This window comes from Apodemus sylvaticus, chromosome 6 (assembly GCF_947179515.1).
Source record: "Apodemus sylvaticus chromosome 6, mApoSyl1.1, whole genome shotgun sequence".
Classification (NCBI taxonomy): domain Eukaryota; kingdom Metazoa; phylum Chordata; class Mammalia; order Rodentia; family Muridae; genus Apodemus; species Apodemus sylvaticus.
In genome coordinates, this window is record NC_067477.1 from 132,803,965 (window position 1) to 132,816,644 (window position 12,680).

Sequence of the window (12,680 nt, forward strand, 5' to 3'; positions counted from 1 at the left end):
AGACAGAAATAAAACGTAAGAGGACGAATAATAGCCACTTTTCCAAAGAGATTTCTTAAGCACACTCATGTATGAAAAGAAAAATGTTAAGAAAAAAAGATTATCTAAAAAATAAAACTAGCTCAAGGAACCACTTATGGATGAGTTATATAGTTACTGACTAGTAGTCTCCAATTTACAAATGAATGATATCTAATATTGTCATAATCTTAAACTGATGAAAATGATATTTTATTTGTAGCTAAGAATTAAAAATAACCTTAGTAGTGCCATAAAGTCTATTAAACATATAGACTTTCTAAGCCAATAATACTTACTACTGAAATTTTAACAATGAAACCAAAAGGTAATTGAAATAATAACAATAATATAGGTAGTCAAAGCTCAGGCAAGTTTACAATTTAGATCTAATTTCTCCTAAAAGAGGCCTACAGTTCTGAGAAAACAAGAGTAACCATGAGACAGCACTGGACCCTCAGGCTGGATTTCTGCCAAGAATAAATTATGTAGAAAGTCACAGTTTACAAATAGTTTCTAGGGCTGGAGAGACGGCTCAGTGGTTAAGAGCACTGACTGCTCTTCCGAAGGCCATGAGTTCAAATCCCAGCAACCATATGGTGGCTCACAACCATCTGTAATGTGTAATGAGGTCTGACACCCTCTTCTGGTGTGTCTGAAGACATGTACTTACATATAATAAATAAATCTTTGAAAAAAAAATAGTTTCTAACTGTGGAGCACATCCAGCATAAGCAATATCCTCTTCTGAGACCTACAGAAGAGAGCTAGGGACAGAGCTCACTTGTCAGAGTCACTTTACTGGCAGACACCAAGACCTGGGCCTAAGGCCTAGCACAGCATAAAAATTCAACACACCAGCATATGGCCACAGTGCCAGCATATGGGAGCTGATGCCAGAAGGTCTCAGCTAACAAGTGCCACCCGAGGCCCCATGCTCCCCAAACAAAAAGTGAGGAAGGTAAAGACCCTCAAGATACAACTCCCAGTTTTAAAATGATTATAGCTATGAAGTTGTTTCAAGGAAAGAAAGAAACATTCTGACAAAAATGAAGACAGCATAAGAACCCCCTGCTCTACAGCTCTTTCTGGCACTCTGCACTACCAATCTGGGCCTCAGACCTGCTTCTCCGAACTATATACTAATTGCTTTGAAATTAGAAATGGCAATTCTTCTTTTTTTTCTATGTAATGTGTTTGAGTGTTCGCCAGCATTCATGTGTATGTACCGTGAGTGCTTAATGCCTGTGGAAGGGAGAAAGAAGTGTCCGATGCCCTGGCACTGGAGCTAGACGGCTATGAACGACCACTTGGGAATCAAATCTGGATCTTCGTACAGAGTGGTTAGCACTCCTACTGCTAAGCCATCTCTCCAGAAGTCGCCTCTTCAAGTGACATCCTCCGCACACCCCTTCCTGGAATGGTCAAGAAGCATGGCGGAAAAGCAATGTTTCAACAGCAGGATAGGAGATATGCTATTAATGTATTTAGGAAAATCAATGACAACAGCTTCCCAGGTAAGAATAAAGAGTCTTTTTAATGTCTTGTCTATTAGCATACAGTCATATCAACACAGAGGAAAGATGCTCTTTGGTCTTCTTATGTTATGTTACACTGTTACATCCTATGTTATGTTACACTGTCACATACACTGACTGGTGTATTTATAAAGTCTTAAAACTGTACAACAAGATCGTTTTCAGTTCTCCACTCAATGGCTGTCCTGATAATGAAACTAGGGAGAAAGAGTGAGATGTTCGTCAATTAGCCATGAAAAGCGTACTGTACCCACCTGCAGAGCAGCTCGAACTGACTGTGCATTGTCAAAACATGGAAACACATAATTTATATATGTTTCCTGATCAGGATCCACTTCCATTTCGTTCATTATTTTGAGTATATCTATTATTCCTATGAAACAAAACACAGCAGGGCAGATAAAAAGAACTTGGAATTCAGTCTGGCTATTCTCTGAATCAGTGACAAAATTCCCTCAGTGCTTTGTCTAATCCACACCCTAGGGAAATAGACATGATTTACCTGGACCACTCCCACCCTCTAAGACTGTCTATTATGGCTTCTATGATCAATCAAATATGCTCACTTTATTTGTAGACAAAATCCTTTTTAAAAATAGGGCACCTCTACTACAACTACCACGCCTTGACTCAACCAGCACTTTATTCTCCGGGCTGTCCCTCCAGACAACTTCCCTCCATAGTCTTGGTTGTTGAGACAGGGTCTCACTATGTGGCTCTGGCTCGCCTGGAATTCACTATAGACCAGGCTGGCTCCAATCCACTTGTCCCAACTTTCAGAGTACTTGGATTAAAGGAGTACATCATATGTCTAGCCCAGTCTTTCATATTCTTATTTTTATGCTTTCTAATTATAATCAAAGGACATCTGGGTCCTAATTCTGAGTTTTTCCTCTCATTTATGTTTGACTGCTGAAAGTATGTTATATTCTAAGTGATTTTTCTATTTGTACCAGAGAAAAGCATGAAGGACTGAAAAGAATCTTTTTGAGGCTGGTAATACTGAAATTCCTCCCTCAAATTGAAGAGGAATGCGGCCATGCCGTCCAATCCCGTCCAGTCCCATCCAGTCCCTGCAGACTCCATCCACCCCACCTGCCCTGCTCCCTAGGGCTCTTCTCACTCCTTATTAAGTACTCCCGAGCAGCTGCGGTCTCGTCTTTCCGCCAGTTTAGACTGGATGCTGACTGGGCAAGGCAGGCTCATTTTGCCAGTGAGAATATCTGATTTATGGCCTTATGTGTAGTGATGGAAACTACAGAAAAACATACAGCCCCAACTGTTACTTCTAGGACTCCACAGGACACTGTCCTATCTTCAGGACTTCCAGAAAGGGAGGTCTAAAGCGAACAGATGCTTTTTAAAAGTTGAGGGAAAACTGACACTTTCTTGTACTATCAAGTCAGTACCTCTAACAAAGCATAGATTTCTGTGTTTTTCCAAGTAAAACTTGGATTGACTTAAAAAATCTTGTTCCTGAGAAGGCATCCTTAATATAAAATCTTGTGTCTAATTTCCAAAGGACAACTAGGAATGTGCGAATCACTGAGCAGTGATGGCAGGAAGCAGTATTCAACAGGCAGAAGTCATTCTGAATGTAACAGACTGACAGCCAAGCTACAGTCAGTCCCTGAACCCCTTTGGCTCTCAGTTCCCTGATAATATCATGCGAGCTTTCAAAAGCATTCTCAAAATCTTAATTCTGAGATACGAAGGAACGACAGATGTAAGATAAGCTCATCTTCCGCAAGTTCAGCTCACTCTAGCTAGAAAGTTGCATGCTTTTATGTTTACTGTTAATAATGTAGTACCCAACTCGACTACAGACATTACAATACAGTGCAATCAGGAAACTTACCTGATACACAGACACATAGACATTTCAAAAGTGTTTTCCTACTTGTGTAAAGGTAAATAGGACTAGCGTGTCCAAGAGTTGGATGGAAAGCTGTAAACTTTCTGCCATAAGATATACTAAAGGTTGCCTGCTGCTTCTTCGGCACTAGAGGCATACGAAGAGTTAATCAACTCACATACTGTTTTCACAAAGACTTTTCTAAAAAGGATTTAGAGACTTTTATAACCAGAAACAATTAGGGAATACTTGTTTCACTATTTCATCTAACCCAGAAGACGACTATATATTTAAAATAAAATTGCCACATGAAAGTCTGCTAAAAGCACTTTTTTGTTGTTTGTGCGCTGTTTGTCACCCAGTGTCACACTAACAACTCTGCATCTCATTCCACAGCACATTACACTGCGAGATAAAATGAAAAAAGACCATTTTTGTTTCCCCAAGGGGGAGGTACTTCTGTTAAAAGCCTCTTTTATGAGACTATTCTTTCTGATTACCAGTAATGCAAACCAAAGAATTAGATACTGTGCTCTAAAATTTAATATTTCTTCCATTTTATTCATATCCTATAGACATCCCATGTGTACAGAGTAAAGTAGGCTAAATGCCTAAATGTACTTAGGCAGCTAAAAGACTGAGCACTGCCGTTCCTTCCATCAGCAGGCTGTCAGGTCACAAGTGCCACTTCATAATAAAGACAAGGTGCTGTGCCGTTCCTGCTGCAGAGGCCCACAAAGGAAACGGACGCACTCTCAGAGCCACGAGCTCCATTCTATGCTAACTTTCCTGCAGCGAGAGAACCTGTTTACAACTACACTCACAGCTCGAAAATTCAACAGATGAACTACGAAATGAAATAAAGGTGGAAAGAGTCCACTTCAGTCTGATTTAACACAGTGCCAGTGTCTCGAGAGTGTCTTCTCATCTCAGAAGTGTGCTTTTAAAGAACTCAAACAGACTCTTGAGTAGTTACGACTAAAAGGTAACCTCACCTTGAACATTTTTTGTTTTCTGATGCCCAGCAAGCAACGGCCAGAAATAGTGAGTTCGGACAGGAAACCCTTCTTTCTTCAAAGCCTCCATCACTGCTTTTGCCAAAGCTGAAAAAAAAAAGAAATCCCAAAACATGTCACCAAGCTAGCTCAGAGACACTTCTTGATGCTGGCCTTCACTAAAAGAACACAGTACCAGTCTTATTGGCTTGAAGAGCACAGTGCAGTGTGAACTGTAGCGAGGAGCTGTGCACGCTGGCGTCCCTCAGTCTCTGACAGTAGTCTATCAGCTTCTCAGCGGGCTGTGGGGAAAGACACCAAATCAACCAATGGCCAGAGCCTGACACTGGACTTCTGCAACAGTCAATCCCTTTAGCAATGAAATCTGAATTTCTCGTTTCTATCCAGAAACCTTCCAGTTTTATGTTGTTAACAATCATTCTAATCTCAGGAGTCTCCCTTTAGCGCTAGCCACAATCTACAAAGTGCAAACAGGCAGAATACCGTATCCATAGTCACACAGTGCCGCAAAAAGAAACTGCCAAAACTACTGGAGCTCTCCTTGGGCAGGGGTAATGCCAGTAAGACCTGGAGAGCAGTGTCTTCGAACTTCTCAGTGACTAAAAGCAAAATGAGGTTCATTGCATCTGCAAAGGAAACAAAGACATCTGCTGTTACTAAACTGAGCAATCTGTTAAAAAATTATAATCAACACTAAAGAAAAAAAGGGCCAGCAACATGGCTCAGCAGAGAAAGACACTTGTTTCCAAGTTACGACCTGAGTTCCAGCCCCAGGAAAGATGTGACTCCTGCAAGTTGCCCTCTCTGACCTCTACACCCAAACATACAAATAAACAAAAATGTTTAAATTTTTAAAGAAAAAACTTAAGAACTGCAAACTCCACAAAGATCTAGGTCCCTGAGAGTAAAACCAGCCCTGCTCCCACCCCCAGTCACTCACTGTTCAGGTCTACCGCCCTCGCTGTTAACAGGAATCCAAGTGTTAACAGAAGGCATGCAGGTAAACATTCTTAAATACCTGGAATAGATCTTCTTTCATAGGTAATCTTCTCCAAAATTTCTGAGACATACTGAGGATATCCAGCCTTACTAAAGCTAACAATAATTTGCAAGAAGTCACGGTCCATGAAGTAATGGTCCGACTTTTCCACTTTCTCCAGAATCTAAAGATGGTTGTAGCAATCAGAATGAAAAATTAGAAGTATTAATGCTTCTAATTTTAAAGTATTAAACAAGACTCTGTTGCCCCCCGGTCCACCAGTAACTGTAGCCTATCAACATCCAACAAGTTTTCTTTTCTTTCTTTCTTTTTTATTTTTTTATTTTTTCGAGACAGGGTTTCTCCATATAGCCCTGGCTGTCCTGGAACTAACTCACTCTGTAGACCAGGCCGGCCTCAAACTCAGAAATCTGCCTGCCTCTGCCTCCCAAGTGCTGGGATTAAAGGCGTGCGCCAGCGCCACCCGGCCCAACTAAATTTTCTTGGAGCATTTCTTTACAAAGAGAAATCTTTAAAACAGACACCAACTATATTTTTTGCTTCACATAAAATATAACACAAGTCCATTTAATGATTTCAATATTGACTTGCAGGGCATACGCTATACCTGCTTAACATGGTCAATGTCACCCTTCTCAGCATGTGCATTCAACAAGGCCAGGTAAGTGTCTGGCCCAGGCTCAATGCCAGCCTGTTTCATCACGGTGAGAATATTTTCTGCATTCTCCATATCCCTATAAAGCATTTCAAAGAAAACATAAGATTACTGAATATAATCACTCAGTCTAACACATGAGGCCTAACCTTATTAAATCAATCCTTTTAAATTTGTGACCTATACCCCAAATGGAGAAATACTCATTAAACTGGTTACATATTTCTGGAATATTAGACATCACTGTAAGTATCTGAAATATTTACAGGTAACCTCACTCCTTTATGTAAAATTATATAAGCATTAATTAAGAATCCCTCTTACACTAGGAATGCAAGGACACAGCTTTACCTAATAACAGAGTAGACTACTCACTTGAGAAAAATAAATACTTCCTAGATCAGTAAACTTTATTATTTAATTACCTCAAATCAAGTCCAATTTTTAACACTGAGCAACTGTAAATTAAATCATAAAAATCTAAGTGTGCTCCACCCCACATCAGTGTTTGGAATATGAAAAAACATGTCTGTGAGTTCTCTATAGTAACCTAGGACTTAAACCCAGGTGGGAAGTTACCCAGCTCTCGCATGCCCTGTGACCAGAGCACTGAACACGGCCTCTGTAATTGGAAGGTCCTTCGTTTTCATAAATCCAAGGATCTTGCTGCAATAGAGAAGGGACATTTATCAGAGAGTATGATGTATATATGAACCAGGCCTTAAGTTATTTTTGTTTAGCATAATAACATGTCCTTGTTAGACAAAAACAAAACAAAACAAAGCAAAACAAAACAAAAAAACAACAAAGGGAAAGATAATCCCCTTCTCAGGAAATTTTCCTTTTAGTATCAATAATCTGGATACTCTTGTTAAAGTTCCTAGGTAAACCAGGAGTGGCCCAGTGAAGAGACACCGCCTGGCACATGCAAGAGACCCTGGGCTCAATCCCTAGCGTGGGGGCAGGAAGGAACATCATACAGACTGTATTTCAACCTCCGCCTTATTTCTTAAGCTTCAATTTAAAATGGCACTGAATTTTATATAAACAGAGAAATATTACAACTAATTTTACCTGAATCAGTAGGCAAAAAAAAAAAAAAAAAAAAAAAAAAACATTCCTTATAAACGAACACTTTAAAGGGCTGATGAAAGCTCCCTTAGGATGTAGGTTTTTAAAAAGCAAATCCAGTTTTGCATCTTAACAATTTATACTTCTGTTCTGACCAATTAGATTGCAACTTTTACTTCTTTCCTTTTTATACAATAAAATCATTTTACTAAATTCACTACATTGAAATACTTCTGAAATAATTACCTTTATAAAGAACAATTTATTTAAAAAAAAAGTAGCTACATCTTAGGATTATACAATTTATAAATCTACTTGTATAAACCTACACTTATAGATGATGAGACAGTCTGTCGGGATAGGAGCTCATGGCCAGCCACCTGATCCCAGAATCCACATAACACAGAGCCCATTCCTGCAAGCTGTGCTTGATTTCCACACGCATGCACACACATATACACACATCAACACAAAATAAATAATGAAAATAAAACTAAAAAGTAACCCAAATTTATAAAGTACACACCTGGCACCTTCAATGTCCCCAACATTACAGTAGGCAGCTATCAGCCTCTGGTATGTCACCTGCAATGAAATGGGCTGCTTAACATTTTCGTCCATAAGCATGGTTTTCGGAAAAATAGCAAAAGTGGATACGGCTGTTCAGGACCCACAACAGCAGTTACCTACTCGATTTGGTTGAATGTTTGCTCCCTCCATCTTTGCCAGGAAATCAGTAGGTGAAAATTTGTATTCATTTTGAAGATATACTTTAAGTAAAGCATTGTAATGACTGACATCATACACAGTACCTATAAATGAAATTTAAATCAAATGTTTAGAAGAACATTTAACATACTATCTGTAGTATCACTAAATTCTACAGACATTCATGGGCACTTATACTGTCTTCATATGAGAACTCACTAACAATATCTCTGTATTTAAAAGTAACAGAGGCAGCCTGGAGAGATGGCTTAGCAATTAAGAGCACTGTCTGCTCTTCCAAAAGTCACGAGTTCAATTCCCAGCAACCACATGGTGGCTCACAACCATCTATACTGGAATCTGATGCCCTCTTCTGGCATGCAGGCACACATGAAGATATAGCACTCATATACATTGAATGAATGAATGACAGAGGCATTCCTATAAAGCAGTCCTTAGCATGCTGCAAATGAACTGTGACTACAAGCCTTTTTATAAAGGACTGTTGGCACTTTTTTCTTAATTTTTACAAGGCCATTTAAAGCCTCAAGGACCTGCTCCCCCTTCAGCATGAACACCATTTCCAGCCTGCTAGCATTATTTAGCCATATTCTAACATCCTTGTCTTCTTCCTATGTGGATATTGCCTATGGTGACATCTGCTAGGACAACCACTCAGCCCCTATTATATCCACAAATGACACCATGGCCGTCCTATCAGTCTAAGAGGTGCCCAGTTTTTTGGCAGTGCAGTATGACTCTGACCTACAAATGTCTCAATCACATTCACAGCTATCCTGGGATGTGTGTGACCTTACAGGCAGGCACTACTACGGGGAGTCAAAGCTCTTCAGTGTTGTTAAGTTTTTTAGTAGGGCATTACAGGGATGATGTTTCAGATCCATAACATGATTATGCAACAAAATTACCACAGAATGTCCTAAAATGTATTTCTTAAAGCATCAACAGTTATTTAAAAAAAATCAACTCAAGGGGTGGGAACGGCAGTTCACACAGGTTGGACAGCTTCAGACGTAACACACTGAAGCAGCTTCCTTCTGCTCTTCAAGCACTTAAAAATCAAGAATGAATACTAGTTATCAAGTGGGCTTTAAATTATTTTTTAATTTTCAAAATTTTAGTTTTGGATTTTTTTTCAAGACTATCTAGACCAGGCTGGCCTCAAATTTATAGAATGCCACCTGCCTCTGTCTCCCAAGTGCTGGGATTAAGGACATGTGCCACTGTACTCTAGCTGGTTCAAAATTTTTAAGTATAAAAAAAGGTATTTAGCAAGGCATGGTGGCAAAGTTTAGTCCCAACACTGAAGGCAATGATCCCCTGAGAGCAAGACCTATCCATGTTAGCCAGAGCAACTCAGCAGAGGCCGCTCAACAGATCAAGAGCAAAACCACAATATACTAAGTAAAAATTATATGCGGTGTTTGTCACCCTTGCAGACCAGAAATATTTTTATAGTGGATACATACACGGGAAAATGTGTCTATTCACCAATATGTGAAGAGTCGTGTGATTCTGTTACATCATCTCCATACTTTATAGATCTGACCCCAGTGACCGCACTAGGACTGCCCAGCCCCCTGCTATTTAGAAGGAGCTACAGTAGAGCTCCCTGGTAGCTGAAGTTTAACAATGCCCCAGGACTGTAGGGTGAGCTAGAGTTACAACCACAACCCAATGCCTGTTTTCTCACTTATCAAAATTCTAATTCATGATAGAAAAACTACTTTATTCTTAATGCCCCTAGATGTCACTATAACTCACCAAATAAACATATTGCAAAAAAGTATTGAATCAAGAAGTCATGATAAAATACATTTATAATACTTATGTGAAGAACATTTTCAGTGGAACAGAAAAAAAACTATACTTACACCTTTATTTCATGTACTAAAACAATCATACCTAACTGCTGAAGTTTGTCCCATATCTTATGAGCAAATTCTGTCCTCTCCGAGAGACTCAGTTCAGGCAGGAGTGAGCCACAGCTGCGCAGCAGAAGCAAGGCTTGATTACTCCCTGGGCTCCCTGTGCAGAAACAGTTAATGGATTACAGGTGACAGCCCCAATAACATGGAGGCAAGTATCAAAGCTTAATCTCAAGCTTATGATTTGAAAATCTTCAGGCTTTACAAAGAGGTCAAGAAAAATATCCCTTAATTATCCACAGCCTCCTGGCTTACCAAAGACAAGACAGTACCCAAACACCACCCAATCCACAACACTACTAAATATTACAACTTAAATTTTTAATAGTATTCTGCTTTAAGAAGCCTGAGGTTACGAAACTTACATAATCTGTAAAACTAATGAGTCCAAAGAGAAGCGCATTTTTAAGCAATGCTAAGCTTCTCGGCGTCTTATGAAAATGGCAGAAAGCAGACAAGGACTCATCATTATCAAACATGTAGAGTATAATTCCATCTATAAGTACATCAGAGCAAGTATCTAAGGGGGCAGAAAATACACATGCAGGTGCCCAGGACGGGAAAGGATGAGCGGCTGGGGAGGGTGACCATGGTGACCATGGAGAGTCAGGACAGCTGAGCAGCTCAGAGTACAGGAGAGGTTCTGGTCCCTCAGTGCACCTGACTGTAACTGTCATAGAAGCTCTGCTCTGTACAGAATGGACGCCCACAAACAGGCTCCGAGAGTTTATAGTCTTCTTTAAATGCACACAAAATTGTATGTTAGTCCATCTGCCTTTGTAGCTGTGATGTGAGGGGAAGTCTGGGAATAAAGGGCCTGCAGCTCCTGTCAGACTGTCCAAGAGCAGACTGCACCTATCGGTCACCTCAAGAAAAGCTGACACCACACAAAGAAAGCAGAGAAAACCTCAGCTTACCACTGCAAGCAACTCTAGAAACCAGGGGAAGCAAGTGGATGTTTTTATTTGCTGAAATGAACTCTAACAAGATATTTTTATGCTACTTCAAACCCTGCCGGGAGGCACTGAAAAGATCGCAGGATCAGGGTCACGGCTGACAGATGAGCAGGGTCAGAGTCACAGCTGACGCTTACTGTCAAATGATACTCTCTCCAGTGAACTTCCAGGAACTTGTTAAAAACTTCAACTTCCTACAGAGAAATTCTCAAATACCTGAGCGACATGTGCTCTCAAAGACTTTCTGCAGAAGCCCTTTTGTAATGCGGCCTGTTCTCCGGACAGAGTTATCCAGTCTCATCAGCGCCCAGTCAAACTGACTGCTGCTCCTTCTCATGGGTGCGGGCTCCTCTTGAAGGTCCCTTTGCTCAGCGACGATGGCATACAACCTGGCTTGGCTCAGCAGCTCTCTGTAAAATGAAATACAATTAAGAGTACACTAAGCAAATTGTTATCTGCATAGGGCATCATTCATGGGAAGTTTATACCAAGTTCTGACAGTCACTAAGGACTAAAACTGCAATGCAATAGCAAAGATACTCGGAGAAGCATAAACTGATCTCAATCTCTGTCTCTCTCTGTCTCTCTCTATCTCTCTCTGTCTCTCTCTCTCTCTCTCTCACAGAATGCTTCTGAGTGGATTGGTAACCTTCAACATTTCAAACTAACAGGCTAAAATCATGTTTCCTTAGGAAACATGATTTTATTGTCCTTTATTAATAATGGACAATGAAGCAGGTCATAGCACTCTTCTCATTGGGCAAGGCAGACTCCAAACTCTAAAGTTGCCTTCAGGTTTCTTTCTGGGCATAAGCTTATTATGAGGTTACATCATTATGGCTGTAACTAGGTTACGTCACTATGAACGAGGCACCGCTTTCATGGTTCTGCATGTGTCAACATGCTGTTTGAATGCTTCCTCCGCTCTTTAAAGTAGTGACCGTGAAAAGTAAAACTATATTCTGGGCTTAAACATTATTTTAAAGATGTCATAAGATCTTAGCTAAGATTATAATAATAACATATTTCTACAGAATAAACAATCTTTTGGGGGGGTTGTTGTTGTATTTGTTTTTGAAGCAGGGTCTCATTTGTAACTTCCTATAGAACCAACAATAACTTTGACTAATGTTTTTCCTGCTTTTACCTCTGCTGGGATAGCAGGCCTGTGCCATAGGTTATTCGGTGCAGGGATGGGGCCCATGCCAACCAAGCACCCTACAATCTGAGCTAACTATATCTCTAGAAGAAGAGACTCTTTAAATCAGTATTTTGATAATGCAGTCTAATATACAACTGACTGTTCTAAAACATGCTATTAGTGGTATTTCATGCTATAGGAATAAGTGCTATACTTCATTTACAAATGTCAAATAAAAAATAATCCTAAAAAAAAAAATAATCCTTACATGTGAAGAATGCTGTCACAAATCTGGTTTTTACAGGATTTCTATGAGTTCAGTAATCTTACTTTTAACATATGCGGTTCTTGGGGATCTACTGCAAATATCTTAATTTTAGCCACCACTAAGTTATACTAAGTATTATGCCTAAAAATATTAAGTCAAGAAATACTTTCAGGATAACCACCTTCTCTGGCATGTAGACCTTTATCAGTCAGTGGTGAGCGAAGTGCCTAAGTCAGCGATGGAGCTCGTGTTTAGCATGCAAAAGTCCCTAGGTGTGATCTCACTATCCCCAAAGCCACTGTTTTCCGGCATCACAAAATGATTGTGTATGTGAGTGGCACCAAAAGCTCTGTCACTTGTAAAGCAGAGTCTGTAACTGATACTGGAGTAGAAATTATACCAGTGATTAGAGACAAATCACAACCACCTGACCAGAAATAAATCAGACACTTTTGGAGGGGGGAGGAGGTTGGGATATTGCCAAATAAGGTGATAGTCTCCATGC

At 40.0% G+C, this 12,680-nt stretch overlaps 1 protein-coding gene across 1 annotated transcript in view; it reads right to left on the reverse strand.

Annotated features, from left to right (window-relative positions):
- Lrpprc (leucine rich pentatricopeptide repeat containing) overlaps nt 1-12,680 on the reverse strand; it is an 83,863-nt gene that overhangs the window by 59,178 nt on the left and 12,005 nt on the right. Inside the window, exons 2-12 of the mRNA XM_052186495.1 lie at nt 10,983-11,176; nt 9,788-9,910; nt 7,844-7,965; nt 7,680-7,738; nt 6,662-6,748; nt 6,035-6,161; nt 5,446-5,590; nt 4,911-5,053; nt 4,603-4,708; nt 4,407-4,514; nt 1,811-1,929 (exon numbers count right to left, since the gene is read on the reverse strand). Of these exons, the coding sequence (XP_052042455.1) occupies nt 1,811-1,929; nt 4,407-4,514; nt 4,603-4,708; nt 4,911-5,053; nt 5,446-5,590; nt 6,035-6,161; nt 6,662-6,748; nt 7,680-7,738; nt 7,844-7,965; nt 9,788-9,910; nt 10,983-11,176 (1,333 nt within the window). The remainder of the gene's footprint in view (nt 1-1,810; nt 1,930-4,406; nt 4,515-4,602; nt 4,709-4,910; nt 5,054-5,445; nt 5,591-6,034; nt 6,162-6,661; nt 6,749-7,679; nt 7,739-7,843; nt 7,966-9,787; nt 9,911-10,982; nt 11,177-12,680) is intronic.